The following is a 22,592-nucleotide window of genomic DNA, read 5'->3' as shown; positions in this document are numbered from 1 at the left end:
CTTCGGAGAGCTGAATCTGACTTTTCACTGTACAAAACTTTCACAAAAGTGAATTAAAAAAAAAAAACACTTTAACTTTAAGAAAAAAAAACTTTTATCAGCATTTTTTCTTTATTTTCTGGGCGAATTTCAAATTATAGGAGAAGAAATTTGCATGTATATTGAGTTTGGTAGATTTTTTTGTTATACTACATAAATGGTTAAAAAAAAATTAATAAAATTATCGTTAAAGTAGAAAAAATCAATCCTTTTCTTAAATTTGAGGCTATTATGTTGAAATTAATTAAAAAAAAAAGGGACAGATAATCCTAACCGGCTTATGTAGGTGAGATTCTTAACGTGAGCTAACTCGGAGTGCATGCAAATTCGATTTGATGCTGAAGTAGGGAGACGCCATTCAGTTATCTTGAATCAAATTCGTGAAATTATACAAATTTTGTATTTAAACCAAAATATCAAGGATTTGGATGAACTGATAGAAAAGTGATATATGGGTGAAATGAAGACCAGAATGTTCTCTATAATTTTCCTATAGAACATGATCTCATCGATTACTCAGAAGCCAAGATAATCGAGGTTTTTTGTTTCTTAACTCGTTTTTTCATCCAGAGTTCCCCAAGTATTCATTTGTTGAACTTCAACTATATCAAAGAATTGTTGTATTTTGCGGGACTTTCCATTTAAACCCCTATTTTAAGTGTCTTGGTGGAGTAGAGGCAGCCAAATTGGCATCTGAGTGATTTCAAAGCGTTATTATTGGAAAAATCAATTTTTTCACACTTAAACGGCAAAATCGGAGTGATAGCGTAGTCTGAGTGGAAAATGATGTATGGACGAAATGTAGAGACAAATGTTCTCTACAATTATGTCGAAGTAATCATCAAAATCGGTTACGCACGTGTCGAGATAATTGAGGTTATGTGATATTGAAATTGGTTTTTCGACTGTGGCGCCCCTGGTGTTGGTCCCACGAAGTTCAAATATTCTAGAAAGTTGTAGCATTTGGTGAGATCTTTCGTTTAAGCCCTCATTCATCAAAATCGGTCACATAGAACCGGAGATATGATTTTTTGAATTTCGTGAACTTTGACCCCTCATATCTCCGGTTCTATTGAAACCACAGCGCGCATACGCACCATTTTGGAAACGTCCTAGACTGGACTACAACATACTAAAATTTCATTAACTTGCACAATGCCGTTTTTGAGAAAAGTGACTTTGAATTTCGATGAATTTTGACGCTATCACAGCGCCACCTGTGGTGACTTTTTGAACTTCCATCTGAAAGTGCTCATCGAGATGAAACCAAAAAGGTAAAATTTAGGTCGCTATGTTAATTAGAACCGGAGATAGAGGCCGGTCAATGTTCGAACTTTGACCCCTTATAGCTCGGGTCAGGGGTTATAGATCGACTTAAGGTTTTTTTTGTTTGATAGGTATAATCAACGGCTACAACATACTAAAATTTCAGCCCGATGCACAATGGAATTTTTGAGTTATTTAACTTTTAAGATTTAAAAATTTTCTTTTTAAAAAAAGCGCCACTAGCGGTGGTTTTATGAACTTACGATGTTAGAAGGAGAAGTGGCATTTCACGAGAGCTTTCCAAAAAGCCCTCACTTTTTAAATTCTGACAATTAGAACCGGAGTTATGGCCATTTTAAGAAATTTTTTTTGGACCCTTATAGCTCGGGTCAGGGGGGTCGGGGGACCTTAAGTTTGGTATTGATGGAAAGCTCTAAGGCCCAGCTATAACATACTAAAATTTGAGTCCGCTGAATGCCATAGGGGCGGAGCTATTGAGAAAACAAAAAAAGGGGGGTCTTCAAAATGGCGGAAGGAGGGGTGGGGGGTGGGGGGTCAATGCACCAAGTTGCAATTTTCACCCGATATATAACCTTTGCCGAAAACCGCAAGTCGATATCTTTTTTAGTTTAGGAGCTATTAAGCTCCAAAGAGCGGCCGGCCGGCCGGCCGGCCGGGAACGTAAATTAGCCACATATATATTCGTGATCAGGAAGTGCTGAAACACATTTTGGCCAAATTTGAGGTCGATCGGACGACATGAAATTTTGTTAGGATTATAGTAGGTGAGATTGTTAAGAATCTCACCTAATACCAAAAAAACTATCCTACTCAATTTCTCTAAGTTTAGTATATGCACAATGTTCTTTTCTAATTTATTGTATTCGTCCTTTTCAAATAAATTTTAACATGTCAAGCCTGATAGACAATTTTCAAACTTACCTGAAGGAAGATTTCAATATAAATCAGTTGAGTGTGAATATGTCTGGAAGAGAACCCTCGTCCACTTTGCTGAAAATTTCCCAAATTGCTTTCTCAATTGAATTTATAGTAAAACCACCTTGTCTATGTTATTTATATTAAACGTTTAACAAATTTATTTAACGAAATACTTTAACAAATTTATTAAAAATTACATTTACTTTGGCAGAGCGATTTGCTAACAGATTCAATTTAGCCAACACACGGATGTCTGGGTGTGACAAAGAAGGATGAGGCAAGAACCAAGGTAGCCGGAGGGATGTTTGTAAATCAACATCAATTAAATCGCTAGTCAGCGAAGGTTCATTGTAAATTGCTACCTGAAGGGGATTGACTCGTTGATTAGTTCCACAGCCCGGAATTTTGCCGCATCATTCTCCAAGGAGTCCGAGATGCACTCCTTCAGTGTCTTACCATTGCAGGCTTCAGCGAAGGAGCAGTGTGCCTGATCTTGGGATGATCCAGCTGCTGCACCAAATCGTAGAGGACTCGTGGGATGAACGAGAGCCTTTGTGCTGCTTCCTGAAGCACTTGGTAGACTTTCGGCTGAACTGGCGGAACATGCAAAGGCATTGTCCCGACCAAAGGCCTGGCTGTCCATGAGAGTGGCATTGTGGAAGGGTGCATGACTGACGAATTTGGCGTTGTCTTTGGCGCTACTAGTGTTAACTGAGCCTCGTTTGTTGCTAAACATGAAGATCTCACTGGGTATCTGTGGCTTCTGCTGCTGAATCTGATGGATTACCGCCCTCTGACTCACAGCGGCTGATTTTTGTGGCATGGACATTTTTTTCAACTTCCCCACAGCTCCACACATTCGAGGGTCAACCATTTCGTCCTCATAGTCAGACGAGGGGCTTGGGGTAAGGGATAGGGATTCCTCAAATCGATTTATATAATTGCTGCCTGTGCCAATCTGCAAGAATGCAAATGGGTTTCATGGAGGATGGAGAAAGAGTCTCAATAGCACAATTTCATTTTCCCTTCCATAAATATAAAAAAAAGGATCAACAGACAGAAAAAAGCCTTACCGATACAGAACTGAGCCTGGACGTGACACTTTGGATGTCGGACACGGAACTGGAATAGTCTCCGTTCTCACGTTCACGCAATCTCGTCACAGCTCCGGGTTGTCGGCTGTATCGGCGGGAATGGCCATTTCGATGGGGCAGAGAAATGTCTCCGGCTGACCTCAGGGATATGACACCAGCCTCATCCGCTGACTGTGGGCTGAAGAACACTTGGTCGTCCTGGTGGAATCAACGAAATGACATCACGTTTTAGCCATAATCGAGGGTCGGACAACCAAATAAATAGACTCCAAGGTGGGATTTGTTTGCCAAGACCAATTGTGTGTCCTTCCCAATGGAGAGAACATCCTCTTCAAAATAAAAGCACATGACTTTTATTTTCGCGACGATAATTGCATGTCTTACAATTGTGCTAAGTTTGTTGGTAAATATTTAAGAGAATATGTTGAGTCATTGCATTGCACTCAATTCTTTCGTTCGACTCAAAAGTTATTCAGTTCTTTAGATGAATGAGTGCAGAAACAATTAAGTGAAGCATTTAAATACTTAAGAGCAAGACATTTGAATTAAAAGTAGATTTGTGACTTCTGAAAATGAGAATTCATCACGAAATCCTGCACTCCTTTAAAATAGTTCAAATTGTTCAAATATTTTGGGAATAATATAAATTGTCTGAGGCACTCATCATTCTTCCTGAATTTATAAAATTAATTAATGGAATCGGAAAATAAAGTCAATTAGCATTGTTTAATTTCTTTTTGTCTATAGATGCATCATAATAAATTGCTTTGAATTAAACTTGGAAATCCTAGAAATGCTTGATTAGCATCCTTTTAACGTTTTTAGCTGTGTTTTTTTTATAATCACAAATGCCACTAATTCTCAAACTCTACGGGAAAATATATTTTATCTCTTTCGTATTTCCCTGCTCAAACTCAAAGAGAGAGCAGTTAGGGTGATTGGTCTAAAGCGAGACAGTTTGGAAAGTTGGACAAAGCAGTGTGGAATGTGAGACACCTCCTTAAAAACTTGATAATAAATCAAATAAATATTTCAATTTTAGATAAAAGTATTATTAAATCTAATTTTGTGATTATTTGAGAAGTTAAAAATGCAAAAGTCTTTTTTAAACAATCAAAGAGTGATTTGCGAGAAGAATTTAAAAAAGGTTTTGCATGCGTGATATTCATAAAGTTGCTAAGAAAATATCAAAGTGTTTTGTTTGATTTTTCAGCATAAATTGTGAAATATTATTAAGTCTGTAGTGAAAATCGAAGGACATACATCCATTTAAAAGGTGAATAAAAAATATTTGTGAAATATTACATTTAAAAGAGAGAGAAAAGTGATTTAATTTAGTGTTGCTTTTAAAACAAGTTTTATGAAATCTTGGACAAGTTGATTTTGTGAATGAATTTGGTGGTTTTATGCAGTGAAATCATGTTAACAAGGACGACAAAGATCCTTAAGTACCCGGAGAAATAGTTGCAACAGCAATTAGCAGCTGATAAGGAGAAAATCTCATGGAGAAAGGCTGCAAAGATTTCCAGATTCCGAAGACCACTTTTTCTGACAGAATGGATAGTAAATATCTCAACACCTAGAGAAAAACAAATAGGAGCCTCTACAGAACTCCCAATCCCAAAGCAAGTGGAAAAGAATTTGGGCGGATTGGGAATTGAAATGTGCTAAAAATTGCATTCGCTTTAAAACTATAACTTCTGGACAGCGCGAGGCGCCTGTGAAATTTACAGAACCTCTCTTTGGTTGGACGTCCAGGAAATTCTTGGTAATTAGCGTTCCTCAACTGTTACCCGGACATAAAGGAGGGATTAACATAACCATCCAATGTGCAAGTATACACAGAAAACCCTCAACATTTGATTTTATACATATTTTGTATGATATTTTGTCTTTAATATCACGATGTCCAACTTTCCAAAAATTTTTGTCCCGCTTTCCAAAATGTTGTCCATCTTTTCAAAATGTGTTGTTTTTTAATTTGATGGAATATTCCAATTAATTGGTTGAAATGTCTATTAAAAACTGTTAAGATTCTGTTAGAATATTTCACAAGCAATCTCATGATGTAAATTCGGCTTAAAAATGCATTTGAAATTGAACTTTTTCTTAAGTGTCTCCCTTTCCACCATTCACCCTATATAATTCGTTTTTTTTTTCAATGTGTCACTGTCTTGGAGGTTAAACCGTAATACGGGCTTTAGACCTGAGACTTAGCCATATCGATAATTGCTCTAATTTTTCAACAATCAAGATTTTTTGGAAAAAATTAAATTAGAATAGGATTATTAAGGACAATTGACCTATTAAATTCGGAAAAAGCAATAAAATTAGATGCTATTTAGGATTTTGAGATCTTTAGAAACTGGGCTAAACCTCTAGTCTGAAGTCATCTACTAATACGAAGACTATTAATGATGACTAACACGGGCTTCAGACCTATGGCTTAGCTATATGGATTAACTTCTCTAATTTCTTATCTGACAACAGTTTTTGGTAAATTTTGTCTGAAGTTTGGAGTATTAAGAGCAAATAATCAATTGGATTCTGTAGATCCAATAAAAAAGGTTGCTATTTAAGATTTTGATACCTACGGAAACTGGGATAAATCTCTAGTTTGAAGATCGTTCAAGCCCTCCTAAACGTCAAATGGCATGTTTTTTGTTTATTTCCAAGATGGCTTCTACTGATCATCTGTTTTTCAATATGTTTTAGAGATTACTCAGGTGAACATTTTGTCCAAACATACCTATGACCTAAAAAATCACCATCTTGAATTTTTTAAGGTCAATATTTAATAACCAGTCTGGTGGGCCTAATTTTTAACCGATTTGGTTAAATTTGGATTTTTTGGAAAGACCTTGAAATCAATAATGAATCGGTTTAACATAAGTGAATGATTTATCTCTCTCGTTTTTACATTTCTTGTTTGTCCGTATGCTTGTGACTCATGCCAGAGCATTCTAGAATGATAATTTCTTTATCAATTTTTGATTTCGAAATGTTTTTGTGATTTATGAATTAATTTAATTCATAGTAGATCAGTAAGCACCAAAAGACCATTCGAAGAAAATAATTCACGGAGAACTCCATCCCTTGAATTCTAGCATTCCGCAAAACAGGGGTGCTTTACCTTATCTTTTTATTATTCATTCATATAACGTTTACATGAACTAACGGACAAACGGTTTTTCAATTTTTTTAAATTAAAATCGTCCGTATTCGTAGTTTCTAAATATAAATCTTTTCAACGGTTTTAAAAAGCGGGTTTCAGATTACAGGTTTATCTTACTTCTGGACTGCATCGAAACTTTTTACTTAGCTGTTTTACTGATATTCTTGTTTTTAAAAATTAGAAAAGTTACGTCATTATGACTAAACTTTAAATGCTTTAGATCTGAAGATCGAATCTGTATATTACGCAAAGAATTATAATAGATAGGTTCCGTGAACCTACTTAAACTTACAAAGTTTCAAGTGGTTCTAGCAAGAAATATGAAAAGTATTGATACATTGAGTCTTATTTTACTGCTCGAACTCCACAGAGAGAGCAGTATATAATCCCTCGACTTTTTTACTCCGCCCTCCCAAAATTTTCACCCCTCATACCCCAGGCATAGTTTTTCTCAAAAAATTTTCGTGTTTCAGACGGTTTCTGGGAAATTATGTTACGCTGTTTGTCCGTCTGTCCGTTCATCTTTCGTCAGCTCTAGAGGCCAAACGGTAAGAGATAGCGACTTGAGACTTTCGGGGACCCTATCATAAGTCGACTCAACACTGAGAGAAATCCGAAAAAGTTAAAATAACATTCCTAAAATGTTTATTTTACCCTGCAGTATTGATCCGAAATCGGTGTAAATATTATGCTCTTTAGGTGTATTATGGGTTAAAGTTACCCTTTCCATGTTAATTTTACCCTTAAAAAGTGTGAAATTAACATTAAAAAATGTTGATATATTTTTACACCTAAAAAGTGTTAAATTTAAGAGGAAAAAAAGTTAATCGCCCCCCGTTTTTTCTCAGTGAAGGATAGTTAACATGTCTCTTATTTTCCCGAAACCCTTCCCCCCGAAAAACATTTTTTTCTTAATATAGTCTTGTAGAATTCCTTATGTAAGGCACTATAGAACCAAAAATCTTTTTATTTGGGTTCCATCACTGAGATTACTATAAGTGGAGCACTCTTAAGGATCTTAAGAGCTTCTATAGGAATTTGAACAGAAAATTCTCACTTTAAGTCTTTTAAAAGTGTACTAAAAGACTTGTTTAATACTTGGTTCTACAAGGCAGCTATTTTGTTTCTTGGGCCCTTTCCCTCCAAAACCATGTTTTTGGGGATTACTCGAAAGCGCGTCGTGCGATTTTTTTGAATACATTTTAGAGATTATCTAGGCGGACATTCCGTCATTTTACGATTACCGTTGAAACATTCCCAATAACAGGGTTTCAAGTTTAAAGATTAAAAAGGCTCTAGAGATCGTATTTTTCATCGACATGCTTCATATTTGGACTTGTTGGAAAAGTCTTAAAATTTCCAATTAAAACTTAACCGGTTCCAATCGTTGATGAGGAATTAAAAAACACGGATAATGATCTAGTTTTGGATTTATTCACTTATTACTTCACACGATATGTTTCGGAGATGTTTGTCTCCTTCTTCAGGTATGGAGATAAATAGTATATATCGTGTCACAGTAAAAGGTAGTAAAAATCAGAATGACTATCACAACATAACATGACACGGTCTTAAAGTAAATTTAAACTGCAGCAGAAAAAAACCGACGATGGATTTAAACCGGACCTACGCAGTTAGGAAGCCACGATAGGGGTCGAAAGGTCTGGAAAATTGTGTTTTTGATTATTAGGATTTAAGGATATAATCAATAAATTCCGATGCTCAACGGAAGGAAAATGATCCTGAAAGATCAGTAAATTTTAAAGAATTTTTAAAGGGATTTATCTTTTTTTTTTGAACCCTAAGCAAAATTCAAATTTTGAATTTTAAATTAAAATTAAAAGTCAAACACATATTTAGAAAAGATCTTTAACTTTCTAAAACTTCTTTGTCATTTAGTCGTACACCATAATGAACAGATTATCCTCCACTTTGTAAGATACATCTTGATTTAAATGGGAAAGTTGTCTTAAATCGCAAAGTGGCATACAGTAGAATAATTTTCATCAATTTCTGACGATTAATTTCTGTTCATTTTTCTCACGGAGAAGGGATAAATTTGCTGAAATTTATGAGTTTAAAGATATAAGATGACGATGCCTTACCTGCATGTGATCCATGGGACCTGCCTCTGCGCGTCGCGACATAAGAAATTCATCCGTATCATTGGCATAGAGGGGTTCATCGTACCATTGCCGCGGGAGTCTCGTGGAGAGTGACGGATGTGTCCCAACGAAGGCTCCTCTGGCGGCATCGTCGTACATGTACGTGGAGTCTGTGGGAAGAGTAAGAATATCTGAGCACGGTGGGAAGACTCACAATGTAGTCAGGGAGTAATATGATAGTGTGCAATTTTGAATTGAAATAAAACGGCGACATCACACGAGTGCAAACTGTCTCTCAGGGAGATGTGAGTTAAAAGGAGAACAAAGGAAACAACCGAAGAATAGGAATTAGGTCCATCACGTTGCATTACGTGAAATTTGATGCCATTGTGAATTGCAGCCAAGGGAAATTAGCAAACAAATGTACATATTTGCAGCCCGTGGTCCCAATCCCAAATGCACAATTCACCAGGATTACATTTCTGCAAAACTTGTAAAATTCTTTTTCTCATCGTTTCTACCATTGAACTGACAAATATCCCAGAGGGAGTGTCTCCAAGACTCTATCACAATCTTCAACGTCGGATTAATTTGTAATATTGACATTACGAATTCACAAGCTGGCGTCAACAGAAAGGAAATATGTTGGGAAATGTGCTTCTAATCTCAAGACTCTTCCCTTGAATAATCCCGTCAGAATCTTACTATAACTACTATATATGCTCCACTTCCAAATTCACTGCTTGGAAAAATATTTAATTTTCTTTGGGAAAAGAACAATCACAAACCGCGGGATAAATAAACATTTCACTCGAGAGATTTATCATTCTGCTTTCAATCAAAACAATTTATTTCTGCCGCTCAAGTGAAAACACAAGAAAGAATTTGCATAGCAATTAAGACTTCTTTTCTCTCCCTCAGTAACAATATCACATCAAATACAGTCCAATATTGTTCCTTCACTGATTGAATAATAATGGACTTGGAGAAATAAATTACCTGGATGGCCGTTTCTGCTCATTTGCTGGAGTCCTCGTTGAATGTCGCGCAGAATCTGAAATGAATGCAAATGACTAAATTATCACGGAATTATCTTTCCATTTGATGCCCATTCATCTTCTCCAGCGACAGTTTTAGTCTACGTCTCGCAGCTATATGCGACGGTGAATAAAGTATTGTAATTGCATCGATCAGCATAATTTTAAAAGAAACGTCGCTGCTTAATTGAAGGATTGTCATATTGTGAGAAAATTGTACTAATAAATGTAAAGTTAATTCATTTAAACGAGAAAATACCTTTGCAGAGGCATGACACAATATTTAATGAAAGGACTGTTACTTCTTAAAATAAGTAAGACTATTCCTGCGACATCATTATAGATATTATAGGTTATGAAGCCATAAGTGATCCATTTTTCTCAATATTTCTGATTTTTAACTTTTTTTTCTTCACACATAGAGTAGAGAGATAATAAAAAAAAATAATCCTAATAAATCGTAAAAATAATCTACCGATAACTCATTCTACTCCTTACACTGAACTACAAAGGCTACAAAATTATATCATAATATCATCCACGAAGAGAAATGAATCATATCTCATCTATAATAGATTTAGGAAAAATAATTTTATTTTTTCATTACTAAAAATATTAATAAAAAAAATAATGCAACATTTCATCGACCAAAAGTTTGTTACGGTGTACGGAACAATGTAGATAGCGGCCGGAGCAAGAAACGTTTTTAAATCCACATGATTGGATTTTGTGTATTAACGTCTTCTCTCGAGTTTATGAATGTTTTCAAGGATTATTTTAGTCAAAAAAGTGATTTTTCGAGAAAATAAATTTTTATAAGATCGTATGAAGGATTACATTGTTTATTTCATACAAATAGAGTCCAAGATGCGTGGTTAGCGTAAATTAAACCTCCGGGAGAGGCAAGATATCATAAAGAGATTCTGTAATTTCGTATCAATAACAAAAATCGCCGAGTTCTACAAATAATCACGGATTGCAATGCAGAGATTAAGGTCTGAGGACGGAAAGCAAAAGTTGAGCCAAAAAAAAGTTTCTGGTGGATCTAGGTCCAAATCTCAAAGACTGGATAAACGCACACTATCAATCTCTGATACAGATCCGTTAATAATAACCCCAAAGATCCAGGTTCAGAACACTGAGAATAAAAAGAGGCTGCGATTAACTTTTTTTCGTCATAACTTTAACACTTTTTAGGTGTAAAAATATATCAACATTTTTTAATGTTAATTTTACACTTTTTAAGGGTAAAATTAACATGAAAAAGGGTAAATTTAACCCATAATACACCTAAAAAGCATAATATTTACACCGTTTTCGGATCAATACTGCAGTGTAAAATTAACATTTCCGGAATGTTATTTTAACTTTTTCGGATTTCTCTCAGTGAATGAATTGATTTAAAGTTTTAAGAGGAATTATATCATCATGTTAAACTTTGGTACAGTCATAGAGTAATATTATGAAGAGGTCACGTTAGAACATTTTTTAAGGAGGTGAAGGGACTTCAAAAATTGAAATGTAATCAAGTTTCCTCAATGCATGTGTTTTTTAATTGTTCTTCAGAGTGTAAATAAAATTTGGTGAACAGTTCTTAACGCCAGGATCTTTTTTGGCCAAGAACTGGAGTGAATCGTGTTTGGTGATGTAGTACAGTACTAGGAAGTGAAAAAAAAAAACAATTTGCATGATCAGTAAAAAGCTCGAATTTGAGGGTTTCATTAGTGAGTACATCTTGAACTTTCTTTTTAAATGTGCAACCAACGAGGACCACTACAAAAAATGCTTTTCCACAAAAGGAAGAGAATATCTGAGTATTTTCCGACGAATAATTTAAATAAGAAAGAACCGGTGAACGTCGAGGGATGGGGTAGCTTAGAAAAAGATGGCTCTTCCCAAAGCCTTGGGCTCGGACTCCAAGTCTTCCTCAGTGCAGTGGTCAAATCTAGAATTTTCTTGCTTTGTCAATTGGTATGCAGTTTCAGTTTCACAAAGAAATCCATATCAAAGACAGCAAGAAAAATCTTTCAAAAGCCATAATTAAGGAAAATATTAATAATTCAAAGTGCAGAGCGCCAAATCCCATGCCCTGTGAAACCACAGATCAATTGACAAAGCAGGAAAATTCTAGATTTAACCACTGCACTAAGGAAGGCTTGGAGTCCGAGCCGAAAGCTTTGGGAATAATTGTCTTTTTCTGAGCTACCCCATCCCCCGAAGAGAATAAGGGAAGTGTACCACGAATCGGAATGTTAAGAGACATGCTCCATATTTAGTTGAAAATATGAGCCCCAAAACACTATATGATACTTTTTTATCTGAGAAAAAACGGGGTGCGATTATTTTTTTCCTCATAACTTTAACACTTTTTAGGTGTAAAAATATATCAACATTTTTTAATAATTTTACACCTTTTGAGGGTAAAATCAACATGAAAAGGGTAACTTTAACACATAATAAAGTAGACTCTCGCAAATTCGGCTCTTTTAAGATCGGGTTACTTTTTAATTCGGGCAGCGGTTACATGTTACATTTGAAGAAAGTTTGTTGTCATTTTTCAAGTTTGATTATGATTATCAAATGAATCAAATATGCTCAAATTTGGCATGCTTTGTCTTAGTTTTGATGTGATTTTGCATTATTAAGGGACTTTCATGCAATTTACGATATATATGAGTGTGTAAACTCAATATCTGTATGCACTTGAATAAAAAATCGTTGCATTTTATAAAGTTTGTCGCCCGAATTTCTGTCTAATTCGGCTGACATTTCGGTCCCATATGCCCGAATTTGAGAGAGTCTACTGTACACCTAGAAAGGATAATATTTACACTAATTTCGGATCAATACCGTAGGGTAAAATTAACATTTTCGGAATGTTATTTTAACTTTTTCGGATTTCTCTCAGTGAGAGATGCATTAACCTATTTCCATGTATTTACACTTTTGCTATTTCCGGAAATTAATAATATATAAGTTTAAATGAAGGGACTTAATCAGGTGTTCCATAGATCGGAAGAGGGTGAGTCACGGATCGGCAGACGTTTTTGATGGGGATTTATCTGCTTTTTTGGCATCAAAATCATTCTGCAAGGCTTCATTGAAGCTTTTTCGTCACTCTTACACTATTGTACTGTATATATTCACACGAAAAAAAAACTTCTAAAATTGTTAAATTGACATTAAATTGCAGATTAATGTCAATGCAGAAAATTGTTAAATTGCAGATGACAGCTGAGCGCACTGAGCGCAATTTCCACGAAAACAAGTGTGTCGATCCGAGGAACAGATGGAACGAAACGTACTTGCTCACAAAAAATAATTTATTTTCAATATTTCTTGTCGAGACAAATAAAAAAGTGCATTTATAGTGAAATTAGAATCACTGAGTATTCATTTTTTAATTAACACAAATTTGTAAATCATTGTAATCAGTCATAATTCCTCATATTCTGTCAGACAAATTATCGTGCAAAATTTTAAGAGAGTGATGAATGGCGGACTTCTGGCTAAGATTCTGATACTGCGATTTAATAAATGAGGTAAATAATAAAATTTTTTTTAGAAACTCGATGAGAAAATTGGTTCTATTGATTAAATATGAACCAACATAAATAATTTTCAAAAATATATTTTATTGTAAGGGTTCCGCTATGCGGGACAACCTTCAGATCCGAAGTGCACTGACGATCGCTGGTGCATTTCCCTTATCTTTCCTGATTTATGGTAGGCCCCACGCAATTGTACATCTATTTTATAACGAGCTATCAATTAAAAAAACGTGAAGTGTTTGAATTCATTATAAAAGTGTCTGAATTGCCCGGGAAAGCATTGCCAGTTACACTCATTTTATTCAATTTGAGGAAAAATTATTTTACATGGAAACTGAGACAGATTTTTTATTCGAACGTTCTCTCCGTAGCACTACTATCTGAGGGTACATTAAAAGAAAAACAATTTTTTATTAACACTACCCCACTTCCATCGTTGGTTTGGTACTTTATTGAACATGCAGAACTATTTTTTATAAAGCTCTTGGTTTTTTTTTATTGTCCAAAATTTTATTCTTTTTTTTTTGCTTTTTTTAACTTTATGAGGATTAATTTTTTGTTAATTTATATTCTGAAACTTCAGTTTTTTTCAATTAATTCAAATTGAAATAATTATAGTTTTCTTATAATATATATTTTTTAATTTGAAGTAATCACTCCGTAATGATCGTAAAGCTTACGTAGGGGGAAGTGGGGCACTTTTAAACTGGTGTAGCTATAAAATTAAGCCTTTTTCTCTTATTTTAAAATGGAAATGAGCCTTACTGTGATGTAAATTTAGCTTCAGAATTGGTTTGTACGTTTATAGAGCTAATTCGTATCATTGTTCGGTCCAATTCCATTTAAAAATAATATTCAAAGATGTCCCAATTCAAAGGTGCCTCACTTTCCCTTATAAATGACCACTATTCGAAAACAACCGTGTGCTCACCTTAACGAAAATGACAGCGTTTGATTTATTAAAACAACTTACAGTTTGTGTTTGAAAGAAATTTTACTCAAATATTCTAACACCTCAAGTCGTAATTCCAAGAAAATGCAAATTCCGCTAATAAAATCCAATTTAAAAGCAATAGGGCAAGACTTACAGGTATTGCACATATTTTGGCTTCGAACACTTTATATTTTTTTCCATATTTCTTTAAGGAATCTTACCAAATGGCGATGTAATTTTGATAGACAGTAATAAGTCACACATTAAAAGAATATGGGAAAAACATAAAAAGTTCGAATCCATAGTGTGTGCGAAGCTTGAAAGCCTTCCACTACCAGTGCATTGAAAAAGTTTACCAGATGATTTGTATGCAATTTTCCAGCTGAACAGCCCCTCAATGCCATTTTATGTTAGTGTCTCACGGAAAAGGGAGATAAATAATTTACTACAGGCGACTTGGCAATCGAACTTTTGATCTCTGCTCATGATTGCTTGAGCGAGGAAAATACCGGGAACAAAAAAAAGCACAACGAATGACTGAAGTGCTTCAATAGTTTTCAGTTCTCCCTCCATAAACAGTGCATTCAATCCATTTACTGGGGCTACCATCCACTGAAAAACTGCTCCACCCGCAAAATTAATTGCTAGAGTTCGGAGGAATTTGGGTGGTTGCCAAAATATTTGGTCGCCAAGTATCTCTCCCATTCTCAAGTTTATATACCATCAACCACCCCCAAAAACCACTATTCACCCTCCCAAAGCATCAGAGCAGGAAAAAAATGCAGAAACATTTATGGAATTGTGACAAAGTTATGCAATGCAGTTGTATTTACTAGCGCGGCAAAGTTTAATAGTATTTTCGTACCTCCTCATGCTCTCGCTGGTACTTTTCTCTCTTCCTCAGGGCATCTTCCACTTTCAGTCGCTGTATTGTTTGCTCAAAGCCCAAATGCGTCCGCCCATTCAATTGAAATTGTCGCATTCGATCTGTGGCTGGATTCTGAGTGGATGACAATCCAGGAAAAAAAATTAAATTAAACTCTGTCTCTTATCACACTTCCAGGCACTTGATCCGGAGTTAACTTACCCGCAACTGATGAATGGTGCCATTTTGAAGGGTTGCCTTTTCTCGTCTTTTCACAGTTTTCAGTCCTTTGAGAAGTCTACCGAGAGTCATTTTCTTCTTTTTCTCCGAGTTTTCTGTTTTCAAGTACAAGTTAGAGAAGGTTTTGCACAAACAATCTTTGTATTTTTAATTAAAAAATAAAATTTAGTCGTAGATTTTTTAGCACAAAAAAATCAGGAAGCCATTTTAGGGGCCTACAGATTACCTCAGATAACTTATCGCAATTTTCCAATGATCATTAGGCTATGTTCCTAATATCTATTGTAGTTATATCAAAATATTCAATTCTAAGTATGATTGATACATAAAAACCGATATTATCTCAAGGGATAATATGTAACAAAGTAATCAAAGGTCTTAATCTAACGGCGTTATCACACTTGCACATTAAAATTTTAATGTGATTCACATTAATTGTCGCTTGTGAGCGTCCAAATATGTTATTTGTGTCTTTGAGTCACTTAATATTTCGGGTTTTTCTATTTATTGATAAAGAAGTGGACTTGGCCTGCAAAAATAAGTTTAAATTTACCTAAAGCATAAATATTTTTCACATTAAAAAATTAAAGAGAAAATCGCATTAATTTTTTGCATTAATGCTATAAATCAATTTATATCAAATTTTGCGGGTCAAGTCTATCTTTTTATCAACAAATAGATCAAATTTTGAATATAAAATGATTCAAACACACAAATTACACATTTGGACTCTCACTAGCGACAATTAATGTGAATCATATTAAAATTTTAATGTGCAAGTGTGATAACACAGTAAGGAAACTGCCTCATAGTATAACAAGATTATTATTTGGTTTCAACTCCTAAACTTTGCCTAATAAGGGTACAAATACACTCAGGCTGATCATCGAGGCCTGATCCTTCTTGTACAATTCGACAGTGAAGGATTAGGTAAAGGAAATTTATATAAAGGACGGTCCTTTGTATAAATTTCCTTTACTTATACCTTCATTTTCAAATTTTACAAATTAGATATTCTTGAGGATCAACCTGGGTCTCCGGGTCTATTTAATCAACGATTTTGCCTTTTTTTGTATACCGGACATCCCTCTTTTTCATTTGCTGACTAGGCCTATCATCCTGTATCTGCCACTGAAAGAACATCTAATCGAAGATCCTAAACTCGCAGTGTATTTCAGTTTTGGAAAAATATTGACTGGCAAAAATTTAAAAGCTAAATATACTCGTGGATCAGCATGAGTCTGTTTAGACCCTAAGATGTCTCAAGCCGTGCCCCTAGTATAGGATTACCAAGAGTTTTTATAGTTTTCAGAGGGCTTCGAACGGTTCTACGAGTTCCCCATATTCCTCAAAATCCATATAACTTATCAAAAGTTCGCATCTAAGTTTTTTGGGTTTCCTAACAGGGTTTTCAGACTAGAGACTTAGACCGGCTTCAGACTAGAGGTTTAGCCCAGTTCCCGAAGATCTCAAAATCCTAAATAGCGAGCAATTTTAATGCTTTTTGATTGCCCTATAGGTCACTTATCTGTAATAATCCACTCCTAAGTCAAATTTTTCCTAAAAAATCGTGAGTGATAAAAAATTAGAGCAGTTAAGTCATATATTGCTAAGTCTTAGGTCTGAAGCCCGTATTAGTCAAGTCCCCGAAGGTCTTGTATTTCTAAACAGCAAGCTATTAATGTGATTTTTCCAGATCGGATAAACTATTTGCGCTTAATATACAATCTCAATTAAAACCAGGAATGTTAAGCCATTTAGATAACCCTTATACGGGCTTCAGACCTAAGGCTTAACCGTATGGCTTAACTGCTATAATTTTTTATCAGTCAAGATTTTTTGGAAGAAACTATAACTTAGGACTGTATTATTAAGTGCAAATGATCTGTTAAATTTTGAAAAACCAATGAAATTGGTTGTTATTTAGGATTTTGAGATCTTCGGGAACTGGGCTACACAGACTTCGGGAACTGGACGGTCTTCAGACTAGACGTTTAGCACAGTTTCCGAAGGAACTAAAATCCTAAATAACAACCAATTAAATTGATTTTTCAGAAAATAATAGGTCATTCACTTTTAATAAGGCAATCATAATTCAACAAATTTCCAAAAGAATCTTGACTGATTAGTATTATTACATTATGCAACAAATTGACAACTTTTTTTGGCACACGGATCTCACATAGTACGTTTGGTAGAGCCGAGTCTCCTGATCAAGAATCTGTTCTTGGTTTTTCTCCTATACGTCACATTTTTCTTTAATTAATTTTTTTGTTTTTGCTGTTTTGTCTCAAATTATCAATTATTCCTCCGGTTCTAATGAACAGAACTTAATAAATGGACATCTGTTGGAAAGGTAAGTAGTTATGCTTCAACTCGAAAATTGTGATATTTCTTCAAAAAAGTCTTGGGAGTGGAAAAACAAAATCTAACTAAAATTTCTCAAAAATTACCTAAGAAAGCAACTTTTGAAAAATCATATAAACTAAACTAAACTAAATATTATTGTACTCTCTTCAGCACACAATAGACTCCACTTAGAACTACATTTTTGCCATAGAAGACATCCTGCTCGGATACCTCTAAATGCCTTATTTTTTGATTTGATGATGTGGAATTATTCGTATATTGCTCCTGAAACGGTTCGTGAAACACGAAAACTGAAAATCCCAAAATTAGACTCGTGAAACCTAAAAAAAAAAATTTAAAAACAATTGCTTCGTGGAACTTAAGAAATTCAAAAATTGCCTAGCAAAATCTGATAAATCCAAAACTTGCTCAACCAAACTTAAGAAACCGGAAAGCCTTGTCAGTAAAAATGAATATGAGTCACTCCTTGAAAACTAATAAGGCTAATCAAATTTTGCTTTAGAAAAATGACCAAAATCGGAAAAGGGTGGTTTTGAGCCCTAGGGCTACAGTGATATACAATATTATATTTATTTTCTACAGTTGTTTTTGTAGAGCTAAATTATATTACGTTAAAGCCCAGTTTTTACTTTATGAATATGCAGAAAAACGTATATCAATCTAGTCTACGAATTCAATATAGCTCTACCTCCCCCTACGACCATTTAATAACAATATTTCAAGAGAATATCTTCCTTGTTTCAACATATGTTTGTTATTTTAATTTTATCTCAGAAAATAGTTATTTCACGAACATAAAGCGTCATTTGCAGAGCTAATAATACTTGTAGACATTATTATTAGTTTTATAGTTGACCAAAGTGGGTTTACTGACCTAATTTTCCTTTGTTAAAAACAACATTGCACTTGTTTTGTACTAATATGTTTCTCAAAGAAACCTCAATGAAAATTTCCAGTGAAATTTTTACTATGTGGCAACCCCATTTCCCGCGAAATATATCACATATTTTATCATGATCCCCTGTACATTTTATGTGCTTTACGACTATGTGTGAATAGAGCGCAATAGTGGCAAACCTGATGAAGGTATATCACAATAGAGTTGGGCTGCTGAATTGAGGGGAGTCGGTGTACTGGTACCGTAGATGGGTTGCGGTGCCTGGAGGTGTTGGGGGGAATTATTGTGAGAATTGAGTGGTCGTCGTGCTACTTTTTGAGCATAGACGCCATATCCAAACCCATAAATTTCGTCCTCTTCCTTATCCGATAGACAACTCGAGGGCTATGGTGGTTGGGATGTGGAAAAAGCAGTACAAGAAGTCGTAATTAGTGGACTATGGGCTAAGAATTTGAGATTATGGGCTCTTACAGAGTACTTTCCAGGCACATAGATGGGCTGACTGTGGCTGTTGGGCAGACCACTTGAACCAGGACTACCCTGATGGCCACGTTTCATGCTGTTCCTCCGTGGACTAATGTTCGCCCAGGCAGTTACTCGCTCATTCTCCAGGGTGACCAGAACCTCTTCGAAGGGCGCCACCAGAAGCTCACAGTAGACAGATGCCAATCCCTCTAAATGACCCCGACCACCATCCTAAGTGAGCAAAAAAAAAACGAGAACTTCATTAGATCCCTGTGTCAGAATCAATTGCCACATCTTCGCCTAAATTCCAGTCAGACTCATGTGAGAAATGGTATGTGGTAAAAGTTTCCAAACTCTCTCATAACATTTCACACATTCGCAATCGATGGAGCTGAAAGAGCTCCGGGGGGTGAACTGACAGTAATTTTGTCAAATCTACACATTTTCCCACATACCCGGGGGAAAATTGCCTGATGAAGTAATTTGGGCTTGTTTAATGTATGACCCGTCACGTTAGAAGCAAAATTGTTCGTCTATTATATCAATTGTCAAGAGACGCAGGCTATATTCTAAGTTTTCAGGATAAATTCAGCAAGTTCTGTTCTTAAGATTAATTAAGAATTTGAAGTTATAAGTTCCAAAGTATGTCATCAAGGAAAGATGAGTTTAGTATTGTACATTTCTGTTTATTAAAGGTACCATATCGTCGGTTCCGAAGAAGACTATTGTAAGTCTACTTACAATAGTATAAAAAGATGGTATCATTGGATGCAGAAATCTTAGATCTATATCCCCACAAAATTTTATTTTGATTAAGATATTCCTGCAAAAGTTACAAGAAAAAAAACTTAAAATCAGCGTGCCCAATTATTGAGTTTTTTGCCCACAATTTTGCTATAATTAATAGTGTTAACTAGAAAATATTCAATGCGTAAGTATGATGAAATAGTTTCAAAATTTGAAAGCATACTAATTGCTGTGAAATTAATGAAAACAAATTTTAGCTGTCAAACTTTAAACCTCTTTCCTGTAAAGTTTACATTTTGGACTTACAATAGTCTTCTTCGGAACCAATGATATACGGTCTTCAGACTTAAGGTTTAGGTCACTTTTTGGTGGTCTTGAATGGTCTAAACTCTAAGAAATTGCAGTGATTTTTTTCACTCTGATAGATCAAAGTCAATATACCGTAAATACGGGTGATTTTGTCCCCCTACTGCTCGTAAACTTTTCTATAATTCTAGTGTGTAAGAATGCTCTTCATTTGATCAGACATGGTAGTTCAGATCGGTAAAGACCGTTGTTAGGTGTTAGAATTAAAGAAAAGCTTACAAACAGGGGGGTGGGACAAAGTCACCCACATCTACGTTATACAATTCTAAGTATACATTTCCCAAAAAATATAACAAATTACAAAAATTCGAACATTTAAGCCATATAATAGATAAACTTTAGGTGTGAATCCCGTATTACAGATTGGGATGGTTAAGTCGAAAAACTAATCGGTATAACTGAAATTGTTAACTAAATTTATTTTATTTTTTACTGATCTAATTATTATATGAATGCTAAGAAAAAGTTGGTGACTGGAACATTTACTTTCCCTTTTAGATATTTTATAGTTTTTCTAAATTTGTTTTTTTTAATGTTAAATTTTTACAATTTTTTCGTATCACGAAAAATTAGTACGTTTTTCTTAACAAAAAATAAGAAATTCCTTTATAAGAATATCCTAATATTGATTCTACTCGGTTTTGAACAAAACCAACAGAAAATTAAAAAAAAAAAAAACTTTTACAATCGCAAAAACTTGTGAAGATTGTTGCTTTCGGTTATAAATTTTCTTTATCGAAACAATTATTGCACTACAATTTATTTTTATAGAGCATAGCATCAAAGTGTCACAAGTATTTAGCAGAGCATTTAGTAAGGCTAGGGGTGCTTTCTCACCCCTTCTAAACATATGCCAGATATTTTAGCATTTGGCAATTGAATGCTGATAAAACAGAAATTATATATTTAAATAGATGAAATAGCCTGGCTATGAGTTCTAATTAATTCAACAAGTTAATAAAACTTAATTAATGAGAAACCTTATGTTATTTCAGTCTACATTTGCAAATTTTTCTGGGCCAAGTTTAGCTTTTGCTCGCTAAACTTTACAAAGTCTAAAGAATTAACTTTAGTACATAATTGCACATCTAGACGTATTTTAGCGGTAATTAATATGAAATTGTGTTCAAATTTGCCAATAGTCAAATGAAGAGATGTAAAATATTAAATTTTTGTAAATAAAAAACTTAAATTTTATCTATTCAATTTTTGGGCTTAAAAAAAAACTCAATATTCAATGAAAGATATAATAAACATCTAACATATTTGCGAAAGATATGGCAACGCATCCTAGCTTTGCGAAAAACTCACTAGAAAGAACTCTCCGTATTATTTTTTTGCATGGCATAAGGGTGTATACCGGTTTACTACCGATTAAATTGACTCATAAATTTTAAAAGCGATTCCTAATTAAGAAAAAGCACATTTTGGAATACTTTATCATGAGTATCACGGACAAATAAAAAAGTAAATTCAATAGTAAATCCTAGAAAGACAAATCATTTACAGATTACCGATTCATTACCGATTACTGAGAATCTCAGTGGCGCAATAGGCAAGACCGTTGTCTCTTGGGCGGTGAGATCTCTGACTCGACTCTCATAGCTGTGAGTTCAAGCCCCGCCCGGTGCAAAACAACTGAATATCTAGGAAAAAAGGAATTTTCACAACCTTTGCCCAAAAAACTCTTTAAGCATTGAAGAAGCATTCATTACGGGGAAGACGTTTCTGGGCGATCTACAATCAGCAGATTCTTCCAGCACGGGGCATATTATACTAATTACTTTGTAATAGCAAATAAAGTGTCTCGATACGATTAATAATACCGATTAACTCCAATGTAGACGGGTTGGAAATTTCATGATCTTTCAAACAAATACAAATTTAAGCAAATCTATTGAAAAATAGCCCATCCAAAGTATTTTACCTTTGACTATGGTATTCTTTGACTTCGATAATGATAAAATTATTAACATTCTATTCGTATGGTGGGAATACTTTAATTTCCAATAATGATAAAATTTATACTAGTTATAGAGTCCAGCCCGGTATCAGTAATGGAATGAAGCTGTTCCAAGTTAACTTAAAGGTATTGAAAATAGCCAACAATATGCATTTCACATTTCCAATTGTCACGAAATTTTATGTAATGCATTAGGTGTAATGCGTTATTAGTATTTACGTAGGGTGGTTCAATCCTTAGACAATACCCGTTTTTAGTAAAAGCTCTTGTTTGAAGGAACAACTCTCTTATTTTCTGTTTTCAATTGCTTATTCGTATCGGGATATCGGGCTTATGTCACCCAAGTTAGCAGCCCAATAACACGTACTATCGTATCTATTGCAAATTTTTGCACTATATATAATATTTCTAAATATATCTTTTAGTATTAAAGTTTTCAGGCTGCTTGGGTTGCTACAAGGTCTTTCCATTTACATAGAGGAGGTGGGACAGTTTCATGCAGCTTAATAATTTCTGTTTTTTTTGCAGGAATATCAAG

At 34.6% G+C, this 22,592-nt stretch overlaps 1 protein-coding gene across 6 annotated transcripts in view; it reads right to left on the bottom strand.

The window, feature by feature from the left end:
* Positions 1–2,371: 2,371 nt before the first annotated feature.
* LOC129809927 (uncharacterized) overlaps positions 2,372–22,592 on the bottom strand; it is a 70,076-nt gene continuing 49,855 nt past the window's right edge. For all 6 annotated transcript variants that reach the window (XM_055860073.1, XM_055860074.1, XM_055860076.1 and 3 more), the window contains exons 3-10: positions 18,985–19,209; positions 18,693–18,897; positions 15,228–15,340; positions 15,006–15,140; positions 9,618–9,672; positions 8,619–8,788; positions 3,318–3,536; positions 2,372–3,202 (exon numbers count right to left, since the gene is read on the bottom strand). In XM_055860073.1, coding sequence (XP_055716048.1) covers positions 2,603–3,202; positions 3,318–3,536; positions 8,619–8,788; positions 9,618–9,672; positions 15,006–15,140; positions 15,228–15,340; positions 18,693–18,897; positions 18,985–19,209 — 1,722 coding nt within the window. In that variant the 3' untranslated portion in view covers positions 2,372–2,602. The remainder of the gene's footprint in view (positions 3,203–3,317; positions 3,537–8,618; positions 8,789–9,617; positions 9,673–15,005; positions 15,141–15,227; positions 15,341–18,692; positions 18,898–18,984; positions 19,210–22,592) is intronic.

Source organism: Phlebotomus papatasi, chromosome 1, assembly GCF_024763615.1.
Source record: "Phlebotomus papatasi isolate M1 chromosome 1, Ppap_2.1, whole genome shotgun sequence".
NCBI classification, from domain to species: domain Eukaryota; kingdom Metazoa; phylum Arthropoda; class Insecta; order Diptera; family Psychodidae; genus Phlebotomus; species Phlebotomus papatasi.
This window is presented reverse-complemented; position numbering and strand designations above follow the sequence as displayed.